The sequence below is a fragment of the Canis lupus genome, chromosome 13, assembly GCF_048164855.1.
Source record: "Canis lupus baileyi chromosome 13, mCanLup2.hap1, whole genome shotgun sequence".
NCBI classification, from domain to species: domain Eukaryota; kingdom Metazoa; phylum Chordata; class Mammalia; order Carnivora; family Canidae; genus Canis; species Canis lupus.
In genome coordinates, this window is record NC_132850.1 from 17,533,903 (window position 1) to 17,556,644 (window position 22,742).

The 22,742-nt window shown below is 52.4% G+C and overlaps 1 protein-coding gene across 3 annotated transcripts; it reads right to left on the reverse strand.

The window, feature by feature from the left end:
- Window positions 1-1,885: 1,885 nt before the first annotated feature.
- IPO13 (importin 13) lies at window positions 1,886-22,445 on the reverse strand. 3 transcript variants are annotated; one of them, XM_072772550.1, is made up of 20 exons: window positions 21,723-22,445; window positions 19,264-20,000; window positions 13,406-13,546; window positions 13,158-13,299; window positions 12,883-13,049; window positions 12,554-12,674; window positions 12,321-12,468; window positions 11,712-11,893; window positions 11,579-11,605; window positions 11,264-11,398; window positions 10,942-11,085; window positions 9,536-9,616; window positions 8,597-8,734; window positions 8,308-8,404; window positions 5,295-5,347; window positions 3,035-3,101; window positions 2,888-2,946; window positions 2,645-2,734; window positions 2,156-2,337; window positions 1,886-2,064 (listed from the first exon to the last, which is right to left on the reverse strand). In XM_072772550.1, the coding sequence occupies exons 1-20, from the start codon at window positions 21,804-21,806 to the stop codon at window positions 1,968-1,970; spliced, it is 2,892 nt and encodes a 963-aa protein (XP_072628651.1). In that variant the 5' UTR covers window positions 21,807-22,445; the 3' UTR covers window positions 1,886-1,967. The 3 variants fall into 3 exon arrangements, 2 of the variants coding, with proteins under 2 accessions (XP_072628651.1, XP_072628652.1); XR_012005584.1 differs by lacking the exon at window positions 5,295-5,347 and having other exon boundaries at window positions 21,723-22,433; XM_072772551.1 differs by lacking the exon at window positions 10,942-11,085 and having other exon boundaries at window positions 21,723-22,432.
- Window positions 22,446-22,742: the final 297 nt, after the last annotated feature.

The following is a 22,742-nucleotide window of genomic DNA, read 5'->3' on the forward strand; positions in this document are numbered from 1 at the left end:
AAAAAAAAAAAAAAACCGACTCACTAAGTATCGTCGTTTGAGCTCCCATCTGCCGTACACTGTTAAGCGCTTCATGTGCACTGCATAATTTTCAACTCAGGTGCTGAAGTGCCTGGCTTTGGAAATTGTGCTCCGCCATTACTACTTACTCAACATCTCTGTGGCTCTTTCCTCATCTGCAAGGTGGGGGTTGTTAACAATAACATTCCTAGGATTGCTGTAGGATTGCTGGATCGGGTTAATCTAGATATAAAACTTCACAAAGTAAGTCTTCGCATATCATGTATACTGAAAGCATTTGCTGTTATCCTCACAGCAGTCTGTCAATCAGGCGGATATTGAGCACTTACTGTTCACCAGGTACTACATTCTTAAAGTTAACAGTCTTTGGAATAAGAATTGTCCCAGAAACACCTGGCTGGCTGTCGGTAGAGGGTGTGTGACTCTTGATCTCAGGGTTGTGGGTTTGCGTCCCACAGTGGGTGTAGAAATTACTTTTAAAAAAATCTAAAAAAAAAATTGTCTTATTTTACGATAAGGACACTGAAGTCCTGGTGAGACACAGCAAGTCAGTGGCACAATCAATATCAAACCCAGATCTGACTTCAGAAACTAGGCTTTAGCTCCCTCGTTCTTCTAGCTTATATATGCCACATTTGATCATAGGGAATGGGGGAGGAAGAAGACGCTTGGATACCATATAGTAAGAGTAAAGGACTCAAAAGAAACATTTCCACGTACTCCAGAAGTGATAAATCAAAGATAAGGTGAGAATGGGACCAAGGAGGGGCAGGGAAAAGGGACAGAGTGACTTCAGGGTGGTATATGGTATATAAAAGGGGGACTGATGCTGGCTGACATGGGGAAAAAAATGAATGTTCCTCCATTTTTGTGCAAAGATTGGGGAATGAACAGGGAAGGAGACAAACGTGGGAGTAACCAGTTTTCCTGTCCCCACCAAGAAGATGCAAGGTTCAGGAATGGAAATGGGGAGATCCGAGTCCTGCTCTTCAGATCTTACTGAGGAGAAAGCTGGGATGGATAAGAGGCAACAGCGATGGAGTTATGGCTAAGGAGACAGAAAGGAGGGAACCCTGCTCAGGGAGGGAGAGCAACAGCCGTCCAGGAGCTGTCCCTGGTCCTGACTGAGCTCCAACCAAGAGCGGGTCAGGTACCACAGAGGTGGGCAGCCCTGGGTATGAAGACAGTTCTAGGTCCTGCGTTCCTCTTCCTCTGGGGGCTGCCACACTTCCTCTCACACATGTTCAGCACCACTTTCTACACCTTTCCTCAACCACGTGCAAGTTTGGTCTCCAGAACCTCACACAAGAAACCCATCCTGGGACTTAAAACCACTCGTCATTTCTTCCCTCCTAGCTGGATCCCGCCCCACCTCATTTCTGGCCAAAAGTCCCAAGTCCTCTACCTAGGAAACCTTCCATTTCCATCAGAAATGAAAGTTCCTCCATGCAGCCTTCCCTTACTGGTCCCATCCTCCGAGTTTAACATGGTGACTATGGACTAGATCAGCCTTTGTTCAGACAGAACAAAGCAAGGCAAAACTAGGGGGCTAACACTCAGCATTGTTGAATGTCACATAAATCAATGTATGCATGCATGGATGCTGGGACTAATTTAATGGGTGGCAGTAGGGGAGGAGGTGGCTGATACTACTGCAGTCCCACTCCAACCCAACGGCAATGGCAGTATTATGAATGGCTCCAGCCTAGTAGGCTTGGCTACAGGGAACCCCTTCCACTCTAGGATCTAGAAGTTGGACCTGTAACTCCCTATTAAGGCCTGGATCTAAAAATCCTCCCATCCTTCCCCCAGACCTTCCCCCAGTTATGTGATGGTGGCAGAGGAAAGGAAGCAGAGACAGCAATGCAGTGAAGATCCAGGTTTACTCTTTGGGGATAGGGAGGGGTGAGGAGGAGGTGTGGGTGGGACGGGGGGTGGGGCGCCCCTCAGTAGTCAGCTGTATAATCTGTGCCATGTAGCCCCCGGCACAGCAGTGTGAATTCCTTCACCATCTCCTTCACCCGCCTCTTGTTCACTCGCTCACTGAAGAAGGGAAGGGAGATCAGGTTAGTACCATCCACCAGCACCACCCCCTCCTCTGGACCCAAGCCCAGGCCCCGCCAGCTCTGCTCACCGAAGGATCTGCTGGCTGAAGGTGTCCTTCTGTTCAGGACTGAGGCGGGCAGAGGGAAAACCAGGTGGCTGCAGTGCCTCCTTGATCCACATGCTCAGGAGGCTGAAGCAGTGTTTGTTCAGAGCAAATAGGATGTCGGCAAAGCAGTCCATGAGGCTGCGGGAGGCCTGGCCCCCAATGGCCTGAGGGAGATGGGTTCTCAGCATACCAGGGCCTTGCCCCTTTTGCATCAAAGGTGCCTAGCCACACCCCACCCACTCCTGGACAGTTCCTCAGCCAAACTGCACATGGCAAGTGAGTGCTGTTTTCTGAGAGCCAGCTGCTCCTCACAGCAACCCTAACAACTGTCAGCCATTTAACTGATGAAGAAACAGAGTCAGAGAGAGTTTAGGGAACCAAAGGTTCAAGCTTCCCAGAAGGGCAGCTGCCTCAGCAGTGAGGGCTACCCCACCCCCCTCAAGCCCCCACCAAACACTGGCTCCATCTCACCTCCAGCACTGCTACGAGCAGCATACGGCCATCCTCCTGAACCACTTTCCCCACAGGTTCTACTTCCCCACACCGAGGCAGCAGCTCTGTCTACAGAGGATGGAGAGGCCGGTCAGCCTCAGCTCTTCCCCCATTCTCCCTGGAGACAAGACCTGCACACCACACCCCTACCCTCTGGAGTCCTGAGCAGGGCAGGGCTGGGTATAGGGGTGGTGGGGGCTCAGGACTCAGCATGGGACTCACAAAGAAGCCACAGGAGGCCTTGACAGTAGGTGCCTCGGGGAACTTGAGGGCCAGCACAGCTGTGGGAGAGGCAGAGGCAGATCAGATGGGGCCTAAGGATCCTTCCGAGGGGGCCCCAGGCCCTCCTGTCCACCTGACCCCACTTACCACACTGGAACACAGCTTTGACATCCAATCGTTCACACAGGAACAAATCTGGCTTCCGCTTCAGAGCCTGCAGGAGGTGGAGCTGGTAAGCCCAGCCCCAACCAGCTCCAAGGACCATCCCCCCTACCCCCCACTCACCTGCCACCCCAGGCCCCAACTTCACGCACCATAGGTACAGGCTGCCAAAATCAGCCACCCAGCCATCTCTGGGAGACCCAAACCACCCCACAGTTCAGTCAGCCAGGAGGGGAGCAGCCAGGGGATGCTATGTACATGTATGTGTACATGAATGCACAGGTGTGTGTGAGAGGTTGGAGAGGGTGTCACAATACAGAAAGCTTGGGTCCCAAGTCACTCCCTGAGAAAACTCTTTTATTTTCCCCTCCATCAAGGCCAGACCTCCTGCAGGCTCCAGGTAGCCAGCCCTCTGGATTTGTTAACAGGACAGCAGGAAGAAGAGATGGCAGCTGGATGCGGAGCCCAGTCCAAAAGCCCCCCTCCCACATCCCGCCTGCATTCCTCAGACACCCTCCAGCTTAGGAAGAGGAAAAGTAGGGTAGGAGCCTTGGAGCCACGGCCCCACCATTCAACCAGGATACCCTGTGTCCAGGCCCTTCTCAGCCACATCCAGCCCAGGAGTCAGTGCTGCCATGTGGGGGGAATGGAAGGAGTACAGGGGGCAGAGAGCCCACCCCAAGTGGTACCGGGACACGAATGGCACATCCTCAGGTCACAGGAGATGCTCTGCACAGCTCCAGCAGTCATCAAACACTGCTGCTTCCCAGCAGCCCCCCAATGCCATAGCATGTAGACCCCTAACCGTCCAGCCCCTTACATACCTTCCACTCCCCCATGTTCACTCATGTGCAAACACTGCCACACACACCCTCTCTGGAAACACCCTACTTACCCTCTAACACACCTCTATCACATCCTTTATACATACTTTCCCACATTCGCAACACACTCTGCTACATATTCAGGTTCCCAAACCTCCCCAATCCCCCAGCCACATCCACATGCCGACACCTTCAGACTACCCAGTTCTCCAGCACATGTACTCTCCCGACACACCCATCCACAAACACACACGTCAACGCCCTCACCCCTAAAGATGCACCCTCACAGATACCCACACACGTGTCCATCCAGGCCCAGAACATACTCCCTATTCTCCCCTCCTCCTGCACCCCATCCCCCCACTAGACTATAAGTTCTAAGAGAGTAAGAACTGTGCCTGCCTTTGCTTACCATTATATCCTCAGCATCTAGCAGAGTACCAAACATGTATTACACACCCAGTAAATATTTGTGGAATGATTAAGCAAAGAAACACATCATTTACCCCAACCCACAGGAACCCCCCATTGTCCCCACACTAACCCCATGTCCCCACAGCTCAACACATGTATCTTCCACAACATACAACCTCTAATACAGACATAGTAATACCATAATATATACTCCTCCACCAAAATACACACTCCCAGTCCAATACACACACCTCCAACACATATCACTGTTCAAACCCCATTAATGCCTAATGCACATCAACATACAACATTCATCAATGCACGTGCCCACACTTAACACATTTATCCCAACACAACACACATACCACTTAGAGCAGCTACATGATTTGTTTCCAGACCAAACTAAACTCAAAACACAAATAAGGTCCAACACACTTAAACACACACCAAACACAAACACATCCCAACGCAGTCTCACAATGGAGCCAGCACCCCGTTCCCCAGCAGCAGCAAACCCATCTGACAGCCCGACTCAGGGCTCCACCCCAGCACATTCATCTTCAGCCCCTCCCTTCAGAGCTCCTCCTGGCCACCTCTTCAGAGCAGGCTGGGGGCACTGAGGCAGGCAGTTCCCGGCAGGAGCACGGGGACAATGAACCCCAGGCCCTTCAACTCCAATCTTACCCCTGAACTTCTCGGGCACCCCAGCTGCACAGGAGCTGCTGGGCACAGTTACTCCCCCTCCCCCGCCCAGGCCAGCCCAGCTCCCTCCCTTCGGGATGGCCTCTCCCTGGTCTTGGTGGAAGAATGAGCTAGTTGAGGCAAAGGGGCACTAAAGGAGGATGTTGGGTTGTCAACTTCCACGGAAACAGATGAAGAAACTCTATTCAACTGAACAGAAAAAAAATTTGTCAACAGAAAGCTAAAAATAGGCTTAAATTGAATTTCAACATAAGAGAAAGAGAAAGAGAGAGAACAGAACGTGAATGAATAAAACTAAAACACACCTGTGCCAGGAGTTGCATAAATGAATCAACAATATCAGGATGATCCCTGGGCCCTAAAATATAATAAAGATGGAACTTAAGAAAAAATTATACAAACAGCAACTCAACCTCATATAGTTATGTGGGACTGAGAGCCTGCAGGGAGACAGCGTGGGGGCACATGAGCAGCAGGAAGCAAGATAAAGAAACAAAACATACAAAAACCATGAACTGGGAGAAGCCCAACAGAAAGAGACGGCAAAGTGAAGGACGGGCCTGCCCCAGCTCCCTCCCAAGGGGCCTTCCACCTACTCCCCACTCCTCCTCAGGCCAGTCCCCCAAGTGATCCTTTGGTGCTGGAGCAATGTTGGACTCCACAGAGCTGAAGAGACAACCCCTACACTCTTGCTGAGGCCTCTGGCTGGCTGGGGTGCCCCTATACTGCCTCCTGGCACTTATCTCCCCAACACTAGCCATCAAAGAGGAGGGCAGGCTGGTGGGAGGCAGTCCTTGGTAACTCCCTCGGACGCCCCGCTCGCTTCGGGGTGAGGTGAAAAGGTGAGGTCATTAGGGCCTGAGCACATGCCCTCTCGCTTCGATGGCCTTAGGGCTCTTGGTCTGGCCAGGGAAAGGAGTCACTTGGGTCCACTTAAACCAGAGGACTCCTCTCTGGCTAGGGCAGAGCCCAATATGCGGTGGGGATGGTTGGGCAAGCTACCGGCAGGGCCTAGGGGAAGAAACCGTATCATGAGGCCAAAAATGAGAGCCCCACCCAGCAAAGTCCCTCCACATGAACACCGACTCAGCAGAGAGCCAGGCTCAGGGTTGAAGACCAGCTCCCCCCATCTGGACACACAAAGAAAGAGGGAAACCAGTCAACATATCACCCCATGGTGTAGTGGGGAGGGCAGAGGCTGAGAAAGGAATGGGAAGACTGGGACAGCATAACAGGTAAGGGGGCCATCCTGTCCTGCAAGACAACCAACAAGCCCAACAAATATGACTACTGTTGGACACTACTCTGCCTCCAGTGCTGTTGACACTTGCAGCAAGGACAAGGTATGTGTCTGGAGCTCCTGCTTGGGCTGTTCCACTTTCAGGAGGAGGCGCTGCACAAATATCTGTCTGAAACACCACTAAGGAGCTGTGTGATCTTGTGCAAGCCACAAATGCCCAGTTTCCCCAACTGTAGATAATGATCTCTTTCCTGCTTCCTTCTCCAGGCTATGAGGAGCCACTGATAAAGCCCATCTCCTTCACATCTGAGCCCTGAGTTACTCAAGTCCTGGAGAGTGAGGCCCAATGTACCCCATGCCTGGGGTCCCCCTGTGGACAGCATGTTTGATGTCCAGCAGCCACCCTGCTCGCAGTGGGCCCCAGACAGTGAGGAAGAAAGGTTCTGAGGGCAGAGAGGCCTCACTCTCCTCTCTTCAACAGCGCCTGATATCTGCTCTATGCTGCCCCTGTTCTGGGTACCGAGGATGCAGAAAGAAGAGACTCAACCCTGCCCTTGAGGGGCTTAGTCTAGGGAGAGAGACAAACACATGAAAGCTAATCACTGAGTATGACTGGTGCTGTATCAGCAGGGCGTATGTGATGCAGTTTCAGCACGAAGTCGGTAGCACCCAATTTGGCCCCAGAGAAGCTTCTGAGGGCTGATGCATGGGTAAGGCATGGAAGAGTGAGAGCTCACCCATTAAAGGGCACAGGGCATTCCAGTCAGAGGATCAAATGGGACACAGGAAAGGAGAAGTCAGTGTGGCTGGACTGCTGGTATCTTGGGGACGCTGGCAGAAGACACTGACGAGTATGCAGGAGCTGCATCATGTGGGTGGGAGTGGGATGAGAACCTGAGGTAATGGAGAACAATGAAAGGGTTTCCAGCCAGGGAGGGAAAATACTCAGATGTGTGTAGTCTAAAGATCATTACACCTGCAGGGTGCAGAATGGCCTGGGGAGAAGGGCAGATGCCAGAGAAAGCAGTTAGAGGACGGTTGAGGTGATCCAGACACCCTACACGGAGGTGTGGTCATGGAGGGAGGGGAGAGGTAGGCAGATGGAGGGATAATCAGGAGCCAGAACCACCCAGACTTGCTCCTGACTGAGTAAGAGGAGTGGGAGGGGTGGAGTTAAGGATGGCCACATCCGGTTTCTGGCTCAAGTTTCTGCCCACTTTGCACCTACCCATGGCCCACTGGAGCAGAGGCCAGCATCATGGGACCACACACTTGAGGACAGAAGCAGAGAGCACTCTGGCTCCAGCTGAAATCCCTGGTAAGCTCCCAACCCGTGACTACAAATCCAGGCAAGACTCATGAGGCTGGTGAAGTAGCGCCATTTCTTTTCCAAGTTAGAAGCCTGGGTTAGACAGCAGGGGAAGCCTGGAGCCCCCTGCTCCCAGCTCTCTTAGGCAGAGGGCCACAGAGAATAGAGTGCTGGGGCCTTAGCCATAGAGTGTTAGCCTAGAATGTAGGGAAAGGAACCAGCACTCCCTGAACACTTCATGTGCAAAAACCCCAAGCCAGGGGACCAAAAAACGCTACTTTTATACCTATCACAATTCTATCAAGTACATGAAATCTCCATTTCACAGACATGGAAACGAAGGCTCTGCAAAGGTAAGTGACTTGCCCAAGGTCACACAACTAGTTGGTGGTGATGAGCTTAAAATCTAGGTCTATCTGACTCCAAAGCCCATGCTCTTTCCACTTTTCATTATATCCCAAAGAAAAGGAGCCAGCCTAGTTCCCCAAGTCCCTCAGAGCTCTGGCCCCACCTTCCCCCACATCAAGACTGGCCCTGAGCCCAGGAGGCCAGTAGAAGACATCATTCACTCTCTTATCCACTTCAACCTAAGGTGTCAGCTATTTGTAGGGTGACAGTTGTGCTGTGCTTGATCCCATAAGTTTCCCACCAAGTCCCATGTGCAACTCAGGGGACAGAGGAGAACAGAGTGGGCAGCTTTGGCTCCCCAGTCAGGGAAGCAGAGGCAGTGGCAGTGGCGGCAGCAGCAGAGACCCTGGTCAGGACCTACCTTGCTGGAAGAGAGTGAGTGTGACGGAGGTGACGAGCAGGAAGAGGGCCTCGATTGGGGGAAAGTGGGCAGGTTCATGAGCAAAGATGTGGACCAGCTACAACAAAGCAGGGAATGCTGGTCAGCTGAGGCCCTGTCTCATCAAGAACTGGCCAGCATCCCTGGAATGCAGGTCAGGATCCCTGCCAGGGCAGCCCTTCACCCCACTCTACCCACCCACCCCATCCCCGGGTCAGATCTCTAACTAGGATGAAATCTAGAACACTGCTGCCTCAGTCAGAAGGCCTACCTGTCGAGTGAGGTCAAGAGCAGAGGCCTGGGGGATGGTGCTGTACATCCGGCCCAGCATCTCACACAGCTGTGGCACCATGGGGGCAAAGTCATCCAGCAGCGTCTTAACAGACTTCTCAAAGATAGCGCACACCGCCTTGGGAAGGAAGCAACGGGACGAATGAGATAAACAACACTATTACGATCATCAAACTTGCCAAGAGACTAGATCTTAATTATTCCAACCACTAAAAAGAAATTATAATTGTGTGACTTGATAGGGGTGTTAATTATCATACAGCAGTAATCATATTATAATGTAGAATTGCATCAAATCCACATACTGTACACCTTGAATTTAAACAATGTTAAACATCAGATACATTTCAATTGAAAAAAAAAAATAAAGAGAAAAGGAAGAAAGCAAAGGGACCTTGGTTAGCAGGTCATAATCAGCTGGAATAGAACTGAGGCCCTGCACAGAGAAGGCCTAAGGAGGAACTCTTACCTATAACCCTGGCCTGACCCTGCAAATCAAGAAAGGTAAACAAGTCTGACCCTCACCGTGAAAGGCAGGAGGCAAAAATGCCCTTCTCACAGGGGCACAGGATAGAACTTTGCAACTCAAGTCTTGCTACTTACATCTCCACCATTTCCTCTCAGAAAGCGGGAATAGCAAGAAAATCCTGAATTGAAAAGGGACCAAAGGCAGGTCTCTGATTACAAAGCGGACCCCTGACTGTCACAGACCCAACATCACAGTTCTTCAGTGAAGCATTTCTTGTGATATTGGGAAGTTCTGAATGTCTTCCCAAAAGATTCCTTGTACCTGTAGGGCAGGATTCACTTCCTTTATTTTCTCCAGAGCATTGCAAGCCAAGCTGGGGCAGCAACACCTTCCTCCTGCTCCATATCTAAGCAGTCACCATGAGGACAGAGAGCAAGGACTGAGGCTTACCTCCACCACCTGGGCATCATTCAGCCATTTGCTCAGCACCTTCTGGATAAGCTGGAAGACCTGCTGCAACACCACAACCACCTGAAGACACAGAAGAAGTGAGGTGCCCCCGCCATCACTCTCACCTACCCATGATGGACCTGATAATACGAAGCAGGCCAGAAGTTCAAACCTATTACCCTAGACTGGACATTGGGGACTCAATGGATGGGACCTTGGGGGAAGGAGTGGTTTGTTGAAATCCTCATGAATGAAAGAGGATATTCTGAATTCTAGGGATCATTTTATAGGAAGCGTCAAAGTGCAAAGCAGGGATACTATGAGGGCTTCAGAAAATTACCAAAACTGTAACCTTTAAAAAAAATCACTCCCTATCCATTTCTGCTCAGAAAAATCCTTTTAGTGCCAAAAGCCTTTGGGTTAGCCCCTGAAGAAGTAGAGATGCTGTGTCATCTAGAGACCCTAGGCCACCGGTGGAGAGTCCCAAGGGATGCACATATATGGTAGCATATATATGGTAGAGGGAGCAGAGAGCAGACTGAGGTCCTAGGAGGTGAGGGAAGGCAGGACAATGACTACCATGGAAGGAGAAGGGGCTCTGTTGGAGGACGCTGGCCCAAGTTTGGTCTAGAGCCAAAAGGGCACCTGAAACTAAGGTGAGGAGTCGAGGAGAGGAGCCAGGATGCTGTAGCTTCCTTTTCTCTGGGAGAAACTGTGGGAACAATGATCCAAACAGTCTCTCACTTTTCCACAGAACTTTACAGTATGCCAAGTACTTTCACTCAAGACCACATATGCCATCTAGCGTAGTTCTACGAGATGAACAAGCCAGCCAGTCTGACATTCATAGTTTTGAAAGGGAAGCTGAGGCTTGCCCCGGATCAAACAGCTTGTAAGTGGCCACCCCAACACCCCTGTGCCTGAGCTTACCACAGTACTTATCACATCGCTTTGTGACAATCTGTTTATATGTATTTCCTCTAGACAGGGAGCAACTCAAAGGCAAGAACTATTACATGTAGAGCAAGTAAGCTTTCCCTGTGCCTGCTGGGGACAGTGAATAGTGAAGTAGAAGTAGGGGGTTAAACAGGGGCCCATAATTACATCACTTAGGAGGCTGAAGGATAATGCCAGTGTCCCCCATGGGGTGGAGAAACCACAATGACATCACCCTGGTTGGACTGGGGACAAAGACCATATCATACACAGGGTTGGATGAGACAATGACATCACTCCCTATAAAGTAAGTGGCAATGATAAGGTCATTCACAGGGTCAGAGGACTAAATGTATCATGCCCCATGGGGCCAAGGGAACAATGGCAAATATTACCCATAACATTGGGGAGAAACAATGACATTCCCACAGGGTGTGTGGTGGGGGTGGGACAATGGCAACATCACCCACGGGATTGGGTCCCTGCGGCACTGGCAGCTTCCGGAGCTCAGAGCCTTCATGATCATCTTCATGATGACTGACATCCAGTGTGGTGAAGAGGTTGGAGAGAAGCCCCAAGATGTGGACAATGGCCAGCTTGTTGGAAGGATTAGGCTATGGGGAAAATCAAACCAAGCTCTGGATCTCCCAGCCCCAGCTTGGCCCCTGACCCCAGCCCTGACTGCCAACTCCAACCCTATGCCCTGACAGCCACAGCCCACACAAAGGGGAGCCCACCCCTGCCTTCTGGCCACACACACACACACACACACACACACCCAAGCTCACTCACTATCTCCTCTGCCAGCTTCTCCAGCTGCTGGATATAGGGCGAGATAAGTGAGTGCAGATTCTTAAGGATCTCCTCCACCTGCAGGGCTGACAGCAGGAAGCCCAGTGCCTGCATCAGCCACATGCACTGGCTTGTCTGTGGAGCAGAACATGGAGAGTCAATCCTGGACACATCTCATCATGGGTAGGAAGAATGAACCTCTTGAGGGAAGGTTCCAAGAACAGAATAAAAGACAAGGGGTAGAAAAAGGCAGAAAAGGATTTCCGCAGATTTCCATAATATCCCCAAGGATCCTCTAGAAACTTTTGGGCTCACCTTGTGGATCTGTTTCATCAGCACATCCTGGAGGTAAACAAAAGGAATATGGTACCAGTGGAGTCAGGAGAGGAGCCCTAACTCCACATGATAATGTGCCCTGAGACCCAGCCTCACCCCAGCCCCTGCATACCTGGGAGACAGCCACGATGTTAGCAGCATAGGGTGGCAGGTCATACTTGCATTCTCGGCAGATCTTCTTGAGGGTGGATACAGAAGAGACAGAGAGCTCAGGATTGCCTAGGGCATGCAGTACGAGGGGCAGAACACTGTTGATCATGACAGGGTGGTCAGCCAGCCATTCAGACAAAGCTCCTGGAGGAAGAAGGAAGATGGGAGATATTTGAGGCAGGCCAGGCTGGCTTTGTACTATGTCCCTGTGAGGTAGGCAGAGCTTCTGGCAGGATCAAGTTATAGCCCTCATACTGAATAGGGAGATATGCATGCACATGCTTAAATAGGAGCCTTATAGCTGAGAAGCAGGAAGGAGTTACTCAGAAGAGACCTAGTGCTGCTGTTCCATTGACAGCAAACCAGCCTCACTGAATTGCAGCTCAGAACACTGTGGGAAGGACCCCTAGATGTGCCAGGACAGTCAGTTGGCTGCCATGCTGATTGTGTGTGTGTGTGTGTGGGCATGTGTGTCTCTCCCATTTTGGACAGGAACCAGCAGGCTGACTACGGCTGGGGATGGGTGCATGTGGCTCTGGAAATGTGCTCATGGGTATGTGCCAGGTCTCACCAATGGTGAACATGACAGTATCCGCCAGCTGCACGTTGCTGATACTGATCCGTGGAATGAGGCCAATGAGCCCAGGCACCACATCAGAATAATTGACATCGATGGTCTCTGCGATGGATTGGAAGCCATAGAGCAGGGCCTCTGTGTGCTGAGGAAAGAGGGTGCCACTGGCTTGGCTGAGGAAGGGCATGACAGTTTGGGGGAGGGCTAAGGGAATCAGGCTTGGGAAATACCTGCCAGGAGTAGGGCTCCTCTGAGCTGGTGAGCAAACGGCCTAGCTTTTCATAGAGGTTGCTGAGCAGCTCGGCCCCCAGCATCTCATACACATACATGAGCGTATCTGAGATGTCCACCCTAAGAAGTAGATGAAGACCTTATATAATGCCCGGATCCTGCCCCCAAGCCCAGGAGCCCACCCAGTTCCCTCACAACCCTGTAAAAGTGCCTAGAGAGTAGGGAAAGGAGCCCCAGGATTCAGGAAGCCTGGCCTTGGGCTCCTCCTCTTATTGACTTCATTATTTCAGGATTCTATTTAGAGGTAGGGCTGGCCTGCTACCATCACCTGTAAATTCGGAACTGCTCCTTCTCGTCTGAGGACCAGAATCCGTATTCCTCATCAGAAGGGAACTGAGCCTTGTGCAGAAGTACATCCACCAGCTGGAAGTAGACTGGCCGGTACACCTGCTGGTACACAGCCTGCTTCTCTGCCTCGAAAGACAGAATGTCATCCTGAGAGAGCCAGGGAAGGAAGTTAGCCACCGAGGCACTAGGCCCAGAAGCCTATGACCCACCTCCTATCATTACAGCTTAGTCCTACTAGAGCTCACACAGACACACCTGCAGCGTGTACCAGAAGGTGAGGGTCAGGGAACTGGTGGTCTCGTTGACAGGATAGTGGCCAGGGATGCCAGTACAGAACATAATCATGTTGACAAGGGCTAGGAAGCTCTGCCAGTGCTCCACTTGGTCCAGCAAGGCCCTTGGAAGGAGGAGGTATAGTAAGGTCATTCCACCTCCCCCAGTAGGACTCCATAACTCTACCTCTTAGAGGGCACTATCCCACCCTCAGCTGCCCCACTCCTTACCGGGAGTGGTTCTCGCCCAGGGCCACAGCAATGCGACAGATGCCATGGGAGGTCTCCATGTCCCCATTCTGCACTGCCTGTCGCAGTTGATCTTGCAGTCCCAGCACCAGCGGGATGAGTTTCAGGAGTGTATTCACATACCTGGAGGCATGAGGTAAGGACTCATCAGAGCCCTCTGCCTATCCCCCACCAGCTTTGAGAGAGAGGCACGTTCTCTGTCTGCCAGCAAAGCACTCACCCCACATTAAACCCAAAGCAAAAAAGAGGTCAGGGCCTATAGGGCAGCTTTGATGCTGCCCATATCAGGAAAACCCTTAAGTCAGGGACCTCCAGGAGAACTCCAGGAAGGAAGTATGAGAAGGTGAGTGTTGAATGGGTTGAATTATGTCCTCTAATTAGACTTATAGTTGATGTTAGCATGGCTTAAGATTTCTGGGGAAGTTGGAATGAGATATACATATCTTACATGTGGGAGGAACATAAATTTGGCGGTGGGGGGGGCAGAGGGCAGACGGTTATGGGCTGAACTGTATCCCCCAAAAAGATATGTTGAAGTCCTAACCTCCAATACCTCAGAATGCAATCTTATTTGGAAACAGGGTCATTGCAGATGAGGTCATGGTGGGGTGCGGGGCGGGGGGGGGGACTCTAATACAATATAACAGGTATTCTTTTTATCTTTTTTAAAGATTTTATTTATTTATTCATGAGAGACAGAGAGAGAGAGAGGCAGAGACACAGGCAGAGGGAGAAGCAGGCTCCATGCAGGGAGCCTGATGTGGGACTCGATCCTGGGACTCCAGGATCAGGATCATGCTTTGGGCTGAAGGCGGCGCTAAACCACTCAGCCACCCAGGGATCCCCCTATAACAGGTATTCTTGTATGAAAACAACCATGAACACAGACTCTTACAGGGAGAATGACACGTGATCACAAAGGCAAAGATTGGAGTCATACAACTGCAAGCCAAGGAACAAGACTGCCAGCAAACAGCAGAAGTTAGAAGGGAATGAGGAAGGTTTGGTTCTCCTACAGGTTTTTAGAGGAAGCCAACACCTTGACTTTGGACTTCTAGCCTTTGCAACCGTGAGACAATAAATTTCTGTTGTTTAAAGCTACCCAGTGTGCAGTACTTTATTATAGCTCCTCTAGGAGACTAACATAGATGCTGTTAAGGGAGATTGCACAAGGATGGGAGACAGAGAAGTTAATACAGACTTAGGAGCCCTAATAAAGACATCAGGAGGCACTGACAGCAATCCCCACAGTCCACTCCATTCCCTACCACCAAATCCTAATTCCTATATACTCTGGTGGCAGTACGAAGGGAGAGCAATAGATGATGAACCTGGAGACAGCTAAGGGGCAAAATGGACAGGACTTGCTGACTAACTGGATATAACAATGGGAAAGAATTAAGGACACCTCTCAGGTTACTGGCTGAACAACTAAGTAGATGATGGAGCTATTTACTGAGGTCAAGAGGAATGGGTGGAAGGTGAGAGTAATAAATGTAATGGGAGCCCAGAAGGTGCTAAGTTCAGTGTCAGGCATGTTGAATCAGAGGTACCTGGTGAGATCTGCAAATAGAAGTGTCCAGAGAGTTGGATATGAAAACCTGAAGCCCAAGGGAGAAGTCAGAGCAAGAGACACAGTCATGGGCAAACAGCTGGTAATTGAAGCTATGGGAGTAGATGAGCATTGCCCAGGAAGCAAGCACTGAATGAGAAAAAAAGAGGGTCCAAGTCAGAGTCCTGAAGCATAATGATCTTAAAGGGGGAGCAGGGGAAGTGCAGTATACAAAGGAGACGGAGAGAATACTACCTCCATCTCTCTGTACCCCTCCCCAGCGGCCAGCTCTGTGGAGATCAGACTAGTCAGAGGAAGTGATGCCCTTAGAGGGTGGCGGAATCAGATGCTTGAGACCCCTCCGCTACCAATCACAATGTCACCAGAGCAATCTATGGAGAGGCAGGGGGACTGATGGGCCAGAGGAGTTCTATCTGCATTTGCCCTAAGCAGAGTGCTAGGCAGATAGCCTCATAACCTCAAGGGTAGGATGAAAACAAGAGGCAACCAGCCAGGGATAATGGCTTTCTTCAAATCTCTATTCTGGTGGGACAAGGTGTCCACACCAGGATACCCTCAACCCAGAGACAGCCCTAGAGGGTGCTGCCTGGAGACAGCTGGGATAGCTTCAGTCTCATGACCCTGACACAGGCCGCACCACCAGACAATGGGCACCTTCAGGCCAGACTCCAGCACAAAGAGCAGGGGCAGGGCCAAAGCCATGGCCTGCGAGCTCCCCAGCAGCTGAGATGGGGGCAGGAAGTAGTGCTCTATCCCCAACGCATCCCTACCATGGCTCCTTCACACCTCCCAAAGTTGATGTACACAGCAGGTACCCAATCTTCACTGGGTTCTTGATTTGTCATGTTTGAGTTGCATAATAGGCTAAATTACAGACAATATGGTCCAGAAGGGCTCAGAGTATTACTCAAGGTGATATAGCAACTTAGAGACAAATTCCAGGCTGAGGTAGCTGCTTCTGCTGCAGGACTGCTCTTTCAGGGCCCAACCTGAATTTCCCCAAAGGATCTATGCAAATCTCAGTCCGTATCTCAAATTCTAACTGATGGGAGCCCCCCAAGAGCCTGTTTAATTCACCTTCTTTTTTCTCCCAGCCCCCAGTGAAAAGCTTTTCCAAGATTAAAAACACGTTTCAAGAAAAAGAAAGCCAACGGAGAGGGAGCTGCGCAAGCAGCAGCAGCTGTGGAAGAGCGGGAATGAGGGGCCCTGAGTGCAAGCTTAGCCAAGGGGAGAGCCAATGTCAGGACACCTGGGGAAGAGAGTGGCTGGATGACCCAAGACTCAAAACCACAGGTGACTTTCTCAAGCCAAAGTCTAGGAAACTTGACTCAACAGAGCAAGGCCCAAACTCTGACACCAGGCTGGGTGCAGCCCACCAATAGGAGAAGCCCTTGTTTAGATTTCCTACCAGCTGGGCACCTGCTCCTAAGAACTGTGAGTAGACAGAGGGCAAGTCTGAGGCTTCCAGAGGTTTCTAGGTTTGGGGGAGGGAGATAGCAAGGATGTCTTTTAAGGCCGTAGCTGAGACTGGGTTCAAGAGGCCTAGTTCCATTGGTCAGCTCAAGCTGCCGGGGCAGGGCTGCTGGGACTTGCTGGCTGCCACTCACACTGAGCTCAGCCCAGACCTGCAATTAGAGCTCCGCGAGGAGAGCTGAGAAAATGGGGAGAGTTGCTAAGCAACCATGGGGGCTGCAGCCAATGGGCGCTCAGGAGGCTGTGGGTTCCCTCACTGGCTCCTTGTTCGCTCATTCGTTCAGTGGAAAAGAGGCATCAATTACCTGCCAGAGCCCTCGAGACTGGCTGGGCGGGTAAACCTGGGTGTATCCAAGGACACCCCATATCACCCATGCAGTGGCCCTGGGCAATCCCCCTTGGCCACCAACTGTCTGAGCCCAGCTGGCACTTGAGCTTCAGGCTGCCAAGGAAGGCTAGACCTCAGACTTGGTACCCACCTTGAGTTGGAAAATCTGGGAAACCACGGGAAAGATACACTAACTGCCAATGCAGTAACAATACCAAATACTAGCAAGTGCTGTTTATGGGGGGTACAGGAACCACACGAAACCTTTCACAGACCTTCTCTTCTTTGATCCTCATACCAAAATATTCTTTATAGAGTACCAGGGGCCCTGTGCACACTATCCTATTTAAGCCTTTACAGCTCTGTGAGGTCAATATGATCACACACATTTTACTGATGAGGAAACTGAGGTTTATTTATTTATTTTTTAAAGATTTTATTTATTTATTCATGAGAGACACACACAGAGAGAGGTAGAGACACAGGCAGAGAGAGAAGCAGGCTCCATGCAGGGAGCCCGATGCGGGACTCGATCCAGGGACCCCAGGATCATGCCCTGAACCAAAGGCAGACGCTTAACCACTGAGCCACCCAGGTGTCCCGAAACTGAGGTTTAAAAGTAACTTATCCAAGGTCTCAGATCTAGTGAGTGGACCATCTGGGATTCAAAAGTCAGAGGTGACTAATGCCAAGGCTGGAGCCATTGACCACTCTTTGAAGCTATCTCTTTCAGAGTTTTCCCCTCCAACTCTATTAAGGGTTTCTGAAGCCCCATCTCTCATTCCTTTTTTATTTTTTATTTTTTTTAAGTAGGCTCCTTGCCCAGTGTGGAACCTAACTCAGAGCTTGAACTCATGACCCTGAGATCAAGACCTGAGCTGAGATCAAAAGTTGGGCACTCAAATGACTGAGCCACTCAGGCACCCTATTTCTGAAGTGTTGCTGTCTCCAGTCCTGCCCTGGCCAATCCGACTTATACTAAAAATCTCATTATGCCATTTTCTCTACTTGAAATTCTTTAATATCTTTACATCCTCCTCAGGATGAAGACCAAAATCTTAAGCCTGGTTGACAAGGTCTTGCATGATCTGGACCCAAACCTCCCACAACTGGCCCTTAAACCATGCTGTTTAAGCATCACCACTCACCAGGCTCTCTCAATGCCCTTTCCTTGCTCAGGCTCCTCTGGGAAGCCTTTCACGACCCTAAGACGGGGTTAAATGCCTCCTCTGGGCTCTTACATCTCCCCACTTTCTCCATTATAGCACTCATCTCATTGACCATACTTGCCCTTTATGTGTCTATTAGACTGTGACCTTCTGGCCTGCTGAAGTCAACCAATTCAACTTTGTGCACCTGGCACTCAACACAGATGCTCAACAAGCGTTTGCTGCACAAACACCTCACCGTATTCACCTTCTTTCAGGTCCTTGTAGGTAACTATGGTGCTGCCCACCAAGGCCATGCCCCTGCTTTAGTTCCTGAAGCCTGGAACACTCACTCCTCCCCTGGTCTCTCCCACCCCACTCCCACCTCTCGCCACTCAGGCAACTCCTACTTTTCATCTGTTTGAAAAATACTGAATGCTACCAAATGCTGCCAGGCATAATGTGACAAAATAAAATGACACAGTGCCTGTCCTCACAGAGCTGAGAAACCAATGGAGAGACATACACTAATTTACAATGAAACTGTGTTATAGGCTAAGAAGAAAAAACACTAAGAGCTCTGAGATAAAATAATAAAAAAGACCAAAGTTGGTCTTAAAAATCATTGATGGCTTTCCCAAGAAAGAGAAGTTTCAGCTGAGGTAGAGATGATATGTCAAGTACATGTGATGGCTAGGAGGAACATGGGACATTCGAGGAACTGAAAAGATTGTTGAGAGTGAAGAAAGGAGCATAGCATGAGAAGAGGCTAGAGGTTAGCCATACTGTGCAGCTGCTTTGTGAATCACATTAAGGATTCTGAACTTCATCCTAAGAACTGTGAAAAGCCACTGAAGAGTTCTGAACAGAAAGGACAAACTCGCTCATTTCCAAAAGATCACTCCAGCTGCTGGGTGTACAATAAAGGGTACAAGAGTAAAAACCAGGGGACTAGTGAAAAAGCTCTGCAGTAATTTGGGGAGAGAGATGATGACAGCTTGGACTAGGGTGGTGGCAGTGGAGATGGAAAAAATAGATTTGCAATATGGTCAAGAGCAGAACAGCCAGGACTTGGCGACTGATTGGTTGAGAGAAAAAGAAGAAAGAGTCAAATACTGTAATGAATAATTCGTTGGATGGTTAGTTGTCTGTCTCCCTATTTGAACCATAAGGACCGTGTCTTGTTTGCCTCCTTGTGTATCTCCAGCATAGGACCGCATATGCAGTAGGCACTCAATTAGTGTTTATTGAATGGATGGATGGATGGATGGATGGCCAAACAAGCTGTCCTTCTCTGGGAAGATGGGGACCAGCTCACCTCTGGGCATCAGGTTGCGAGATGGCATTGACAATGGCCTCCACACTGCTGTCGAAGAGCTCCGAGTCCTGCAGAGCAGCAAAGGCAGCCTGAATGAGCGCCTCACAGTCCTGCAGTGGTACCTCCAGCTGCACCCAGCTGGAAAAGCACTTGAGCACCTTCTGACGCACACAGCTGGGTGAGCTGGGCTGCTGTAGCAACTGCTCTAGCAATGGGAAGACAGCCCCACACTCCACTGCCAGGCTGGCCCGCACCAGGCCTTTGCGGTACTGGGGCAGACGGCTTGTCTGGAACTCCTCTGGCAGCACTGTCAGCAGCTCCAGTAGGGCCAGGCAGCGGCCCTGGCCATCCACCGGTGAGTCCTCAGCCTGGAAGAGCCGTACCATATCTGCGACAGCACATGGCCAAGCGTCAGGCATCATACTGAGAGCCAGGGAGGCCAGCGCCACACACAGCCGAGTCAGCACAATCTTGGAGCCACTAGCAAAGTGGGTGATCTGGGTGAAGAGCTGTGCCTTTAGACTTTCATACTGGTCAGTGGGAATGTCACTCCAGTAGCGAGAGATCTTGATGTGTAGGGCACTGGCCCCAAAGTACTGGATCTCAGGCACCTTGTCGGGCTGCAGTAGCTGCCAGCTGAAGTGCCAGGCCTGTGGGGAGACCTGGGCCTGCATCAGCCACTTCTGAGCCAGGTTCTTGTTCTCAATGTTGGGATCATAGTAGAGCTGGTGCAGCGCCTGCAGGACAGCACAGGACTGAGCAAGTGCTGACCACTCTGGGTCCTGCCAGAGCCCAGAACAGAGGGCATGACTTGGTCCTGCAAGTCTGCTCTTTGTTTCTGACCGAGGGGCTCAGCAGGAAGGGCCCAGGGTCCTACTGACATCTTGAGAGCCTGAACTCTGCCCACGCTCTGCCATATTCTCTTCTTCTTATAGCAAAACACTATGGGCCAGAGAGTGAACCTCCATAAAAAAGCAGAAAAAGCGGAGGCTGAGCTCTCCAAAGGGGAGGCACCTGAGGTAAAGGATAAGGCCCAGGTTGAAGGAATGGCTCCAAAGGGATGAAGCTAAGCCTGAAAAGAGCATGGAACAGCCTGAGGGGCTGTGACCCTCCCAGGCACAGCTGCTCCCATCAACTCCAAGAGTCCTATTCAGCTTCCCATCATCTCTAGGTCACTCCAGATGCTGGCACCAAAGCCAGTGTGAAATCTGAGCAGGACTAAGACTTTGCCAGGCGGCCGTAGGCCAGAGACGTACTGGAAGGGAGGGTGAGGACACCCCTCAGAGAGCACACGTGAGGGTCCGAAAAGCTAGTGAAGAAGTCTTGGCCGAGAGCCCTGGCAAATGTCTTGTCTGGAGCTCTCAACTAGCCAAATCTCCAGGGTCCCAATTCCACAGGGACTTCACACAGCAAGAACACAGTGGTTTGTCTCCCTGGTAGCACACGGAAGAGAGCGCCACCATGCCAACACCGCCCAGTCCCAGGGGGTGGAACAGCCAGGTCAGGACTCTGACTCCCTAAGCAGGATCCATCTATGTAGGCTTAGCCATATCCATACCTCTGATGGCAAGTTACAGCTACTGTCCCTTGTCTGGCCCCTCGGGGATGCTGAGGCAGGCAGAGCAAGGCAGAAGGGATGCATTCCCATCATGTGGTATGGCAAAAAGGGCTCAAGAATAACAAATGAGTATCTGCAACCATTCCTTGCTTTCCTGCGTGGTACCCCAATCTTCCCATTCATCCCAGCAGGGAGGCATTTCTGCATCCCAGGCCCCCCTGGGGCAGAACACAGTAAAGAGCCAGAGAAACAGTTCAAAGAAGACGGCCTGGGCAGTGGGAGAGCCTGGGGAGGCCATGACAGGAGGCTGTGTGGGCAGGAGAGCAGGGAAGGGACCCTGAAGCTGCCAGCAGGACTGAACCCCCTGGACCCAGCACAAAACAAAGGGGGCCAGCCCTTCCTGCCTGCCCAGGACTGGTCTGGCCTCCATCCAACACAAGAAGGACCCTTCCCCAAGAAAAAGGGAAAACAGCCCAGGCTGTTTCAGTCTCGGGTTATCTCCTGAGCCGCTGGGTCACAACACAGGTCCAGGATGGCTCAGCATCTGTATGGTTCCCGGGGACTGAGCTGTAGGTCTCCCGGGTTCCTACTGCGCTGCTCATGCAGTTCCCATGGAGCTGGAGGACAGCCAGGCTGGCTGTAGGTCTGGGCTACCCGCACCCTGGAGGGACCATCCCAAGACCCTAGAGTAGCCACAGGGAACCCATATCTAAGGAAAGCCAAAAATAGCCCATTCGGAGGCCACCACACTGCTGTCCGCCCTGCCCAGAGAGGCAGCAAGTGCCAGGTGCCCTGGGGCACCAGCCCAGCAGGCAGCCGGCCCAAGCCTGGCTCTGGCATCCGAGCCGGGCCCCAGGACTTCTGCTCTGTCACCAGACGGCCCACCCCCGGGCCCTCGTACCTTCTCCACGTTCTCCACAGTGAAGTCCAAGGCTGGTGCTGCTCCAGCCCCTGCAGCCCCCGGCTGCTCCTCCCGCCGCTCCATCTTTGCTCCCTCCCCGGCAGGGAGCTGGATCCCGACCTGCCTCCGGCCCCAGCCCCTTGGCTGCTGGCCCCCTGCTAGACCCCGGCTTGGGTGCCCAGGAAGCGGCGGGGTGCCAGGGGGCCCAGGGCGGGCATGGCTGCCGAGGCCGCCCCACCTCGGGCGGGGATGGGGGGCTTGCCAGACGCCCAAAGGGGTGTTCGCAGGGGGAGGCCAACCGAGGGGGCCTGGGGGAGGGGCCGGCAGTGAAGAGTCCGCAGGCGGGGTGTCGGCGGCAGGTCACGGGTCTGTGCCCACAATCTACGAGGCAGGAGTCCCTGGGAAGGCAGGCCGGGGTGGGGGGCGAGCCCCGGGCCCCGGGCCGGTCACAGGGTCGACGGCCTGTACCCACAACACCCTCGTGTGAGCGCGCTGCCGGGTCCTGCGAGGAGGTCACGGGGCGGGGGTGACGGCGGAGCGAGCCCTCCGCGGGTTACGGAGGCGTCCGACGGGGCGCAGGGCTGCAGCCCCGCGAGTCTGCGGCGAAGAGTCCGTAGAGTTGAGGGGCGGTGGCAGGTCCCCTCCGCCCGGCCCGGCCCGCGCTCTCCCCTCCGCCCGGCTCCGGCCCCGCTACCGCCGCCGCCGCCGCCGCCGCCCCAGTGACTGACAGGCGAGCCGGCCCGGCCGGGACGGGGCGGGGACCTCAGCGAGGCGCGGGCTGCCCCCGGCGCCTGTCCCCCGCACCGCCGCCTCAGGCGCCGCCCTCCCCCCGCGCCTGCCCTGGCCCGGCCCGGCCCGGCACAGCCCAGCCCGGCCCGGCACAGCGGAACTGCGCGGAAACTCATTCCGGGTCCCTGGTCCCGTCCCCGCGCCAGCCCGCGCGCCCCCGCGCAGGCGGCGGACCGGCGCGCCGCTCGAGGCCCCCGCTGGGCCAAGGCCCCGCCGCTGAGTGCTCTGGGA